At 45.2% G+C, this 4,254-nt stretch overlaps 1 protein-coding gene across 1 annotated transcript in view; it reads right to left on the reverse strand.

Annotated features, from left to right (window-relative positions):
* The window catches only part of SARC_09917 (hypothetical protein), a gene marked incomplete at its 5' end in the record, with an annotated part of 16,022 nt that overhangs the window by 3,604 nt on the left and 8,164 nt on the right, over nt 1-4,254 (reverse strand). Inside the window, 5 exons of the mRNA XM_014296051.1 lie at nt 326-633; nt 1,323-1,482; nt 2,744-2,905; nt 3,258-3,411; nt 4,031-4,169. Of these exons, the coding sequence (XP_014151526.1) occupies nt 326-633; nt 1,323-1,482; nt 2,744-2,905; nt 3,258-3,411; nt 4,031-4,169 (923 nt within the window). The remainder of the gene's footprint in view (nt 1-325; nt 634-1,322; nt 1,483-2,743; nt 2,906-3,257; nt 3,412-4,030; nt 4,170-4,254) is intronic.

Here is a 4,254-nt window from a genome sequence, read left to right on the forward strand (position 1 = left end):
TATAAGTGATCAGTAGATGACACAGCCAGTGTGTGGGTAATAAGTAATCAGTCGATGACACAGCCAGTGTGTGGGATATAAGTGATCAGTTGACGACAAAGCCAGTGTGTGGGATATAAGTGATCAGTAGATGACACAGCCAGTGTGTGGGATATAAGTGATCAGTAGATGACACAGCCAGTGTGTGAGAGATATAAGTGATCAGTAGACGACACAGCCGGTGTAGGCCGAGTATTGGGCCCTGCACCACTTGGTCACCTGGCCCATGAATATGAACTGTAACTTGAGCCGCTCCCCACAAACCCCACACACCCACGACACACACCTGGACTCTCTCTATCATCCAGAATATCATCCGTATACGTGTCCGTGTTGATCTCACTCTCACTCCCACTTCCCACCCCCACGCCGGCCCGCCTAACCCGCGCCGCGAGCGCAGGCGGTGGGACTACCAGATACACATAACTGTGCACCTCTCTCAATAGATCCCGTCGCAGAAGCCACACAACGATGTTCACGCGTGTGCGTTGGTCCGCTGGTACAGGCACGCGTGGCTGTGGGGTGGGTACGTGGCCGTGTGCGTCGTAGCTGCGTGTGGGGGCTGTGGCATAGCGCATGTCGCGACTGTTGACCCTGTGATGTGATCCTCAGGTGAGAGGGTGATTGCGCGTGAGCGTGAGCGTGAGCGTGCGACTGAGGGGCGTGTGGGCTGTACGGCGTTGCATCGGTTGGTGAGCGGAGAAACAGCATATAACGACATATGGAATAGGGAGAGATTGTACAATGTAGTCGGCCGTGTGTGGGTTCTGGTGGTGTGGTGTGGTGTGCTAAGGCGTGTCCCTGTGGTGTGGTGCATGCACGTGGTATATATATATATATATATATATATATGAACGGCTTTCTCATGAGCACTGCAGCTGTGGGCTTCACTATGCCTGGCGTTTGGCCAGATGACCTCAAATATTGATATACTAGCGTAGGCGCCTGTCCATATACTAGCGTAGGCGCCTGCCCACATTCATGCACATGTGTTTTGAGTGTACAAACACTTTCTTCGTGGATTGCTTCTCCACTCACACTGCACCGGAGGAGTGGCAGCTTGATACTATCGCCTACATACCCCCGTATCTTCGTGCTCAACAATGCTTTAGCGTACCACTCTATGCTAGTCACAGCACACTTCCCCACCCACACTCATACAATAGGCCCGCCGAATGCTCTGCCTCTATAGTAACCTACATACCAAAACAAGTGTGCATGGACGTACATGACACATGTGCACATATCTGTGAAATGGTTACCATGGATACACACACACTTACCAGCCCGACACATTCTCGCTGTCTCTACCCGGGAAGTCTGGTGATGCCACACTGCACTCGGTAGTGAGATAGTCACCGAGAGACTGGGGCGTATTGAAGAAAGCCATCTGCTGCACAAGCTGGTTCCCTGGGAAGGCGTTCACAAAGTCGCATCCCAGCCCTGAAGAATAGGTAGGGATAGTAGTATTGGTTGATAGGTGGGAGTAAGATTCTTGGTTAATAGGTAGAGATAGTAGTATTGGTTAATAGGTAGGGATAGTAGTATTGGTAAATAGCTAGGGATGGTAGTATTGGTTAATAGGTAGATAATAATATTGGTTAATAGGTAGGGATAGTAGTATTGGCTAATAGGTAGGAATAGTAGTATTGGTTATTAGGTAGGGATAGTAGTATTGGTCAATAGGTAGGGGTAAAATTCTTTTAGTTATAGGTCAGGATAGTAATATTGGTTATAAGATGGTGGTAAGAGTTTTGGTCAATAGGCAGAGATAGTTTTATTGGTTAATATTAAAAAGGAATAATTGGCTGATAAGTAGGAAAAATCATACTACATAGATAATAGGAAGGGATAGTATTATTGGTTAATAGGTAGAGATTATCTTACCAACTAATAGGTAGGTATATTATTCCTGATTAAAAGGTGAGGATAGTATTATTGGTTGATAGGTAGGGATTATCTTATTAACTAAATGGTAGGTGTATTATCCCCGATTAAAAGGTGAGGATAGTACTATTGGTTGCTAGGTAGGGATTATTTTATTAACTAATAGGTAGGCATATTATTACTGATTAAAAGGTGAGGATAGTATTATTGGCTAATAGGTAGGGATTATCTTGTTAACTAATAGATAGGTATATTATTACTGATTAAACGGTGAGGATAGTATTATTGGTTGATAGATAGGGATCATCTTATTAACTAATAGGTAGGTAAAATTACTGATAAAAAGGTGAGGATAGTATTATTGGTTGATAGGTAGGTTTATTATTACTGATTAAAAGGTGAGGATATTGTTAATGGTCAATAGGTAGGGATACTATCATAGATTAATAGGTAGAGATATTCTTTTTGGTTGATACCTAAGGATGATAAGTTGTATAGTGTTCAATGACCCACCAGAGGTTCACGCGTGACATTGTATGAGGCTATACAAACTACACGAAGGAATCAATTCCAATGCGTGGTGCATTGCGGTCCTACGTCCCACTTCCAGGTCAGGTCACACCTTATACCAGGACTTGTACCACTGCACTTACACACGACACTCAAACTGCGAACAGTGTCCCTGCCTATAAACTGGTCTCACTATTTACCCTGTCAACGTACTGGTTGCTGTTGCATATCACATCACCTACCAGGACTTGGTCTCACTATTTACCCTGTCAACGTACTGGTTGCTGTTGCATACCACATCACCTACCAGGATTTTCCCCGTGGCTGCGGCACCCCTGTGCTTGAGGTGTGGCTATCTGAATGCCCTGTGCTGAGTTCGGTGAGTCACACGTGTCCTCTGCTTCAGATGTGTCGGGTGTGGCTGGTGTCGCAGATTCGTGCACGCATACACACCGGGGAAGATGGCACTCTGCGTGGGTTGTGTGTATGCATGTGTATGAGAGAGAGTGAGAAAGAATGTGTGTTTGTATGTGTGTATGTGTGTGAGTGTATGTGTGTGTGTGTGTGTGTGTGTGTGTGTGTGTGTGTGTGTGTAGTAGCAAACAAGTTAGCATGTGGGTGGGACCTGTGATAGAGACTAACATCGTCGATGCTTTGAGCAAAAAACAGAGAAGCTTATATACATTTATACCGTTTAAGCTGTTATTGACTATCTCTTGCTTGCGAGCCTGGTATATTTACTACTTTCAGCTATTTGAGATGCATACTATCCTCAGCTATTCCTGGATATCAACTATCCGTAGCTATGTACCAGTACTTACCGGGGTTGTTGATGTAGATGCTATTCATGGCTATCTTGTGGGTGAGTTTCGCTTTGCGCCAGAATATCAGGTGCGCCGCTAGACGGTACATATGCGCCAAAGGGGCGTCCAGATCACGCGCCAGGTCGGAGAAGTTCTTGAGAGGAGAAATGACCTGTGCAAAGACACGTACAATTGTATACTATATTACAGGAAGACAAATCAAATGTATGTGTAGAATGACCTGTGTATAGACACGTACAATTGTATACTATATTACATGAAGACAAATGTATGTGTAGAATGACCTGTGCAACGACACGTACAATTGTATACTATGACAAATGTATGTGTTTAATGACCTGTGCATAGACTCGTACAATCGTATACTATATGACATGAATACAAATGTATCTGTAGATGTTTCAAAAGTACTGTTATGCTCGAACAGACTGGTCACGTCACTGCTAAGGTACGTTTTATTCACAAGCACACTATAGTGATTCGCGCTCTCTCGTATAATCAAGTAGAAATTCGGGAATGGGGTACTGTTTGTAAGTTCGTCTAATCGGGTCCAACCGACCACTAACCACGAAATATAATACAGATGAGCCAAAAATTGTCATAAGGTTTAGGATTTTTAGGGTTTTAGAACCCTAAAGCTCTAAACCCTCATTGAGACACACAGTCACTCACACACAGTCACTCACACACAGTCACTCACACACAGTCACTCACACACAGTCACTCACACACAGTCACTCACACACAGTCACTCACACACAGTCACTCACCTTCATGAGATCCAGCAGTGCAGGAGAACAGTCGCGTGGCAGTGTGGCGATGAATTTGGAGCGGCTGGGCGAGTAGAACAGCAGACTGTGGTACGGCCGGAAGGTGCGTTGGATGTGCGCGGGGGGGTGGCTAGTGTTGCTGGTGAGGGAGGGTAGGTAGGTGGGTGGGTAGAGGTGTGGGGGCACGGGTCAAGTGATACTGTGCTGAGATGAATTTAACACAC

Source organism: Sphaeroforma arctica, assembly GCF_001186125.1.
Source record: "Sphaeroforma arctica JP610 unplaced genomic scaffold supercont1.1081, whole genome shotgun sequence".
Taxonomy (NCBI): Eukaryota; class Ichthyosporea; order Ichthyophonida; genus Sphaeroforma; species Sphaeroforma arctica.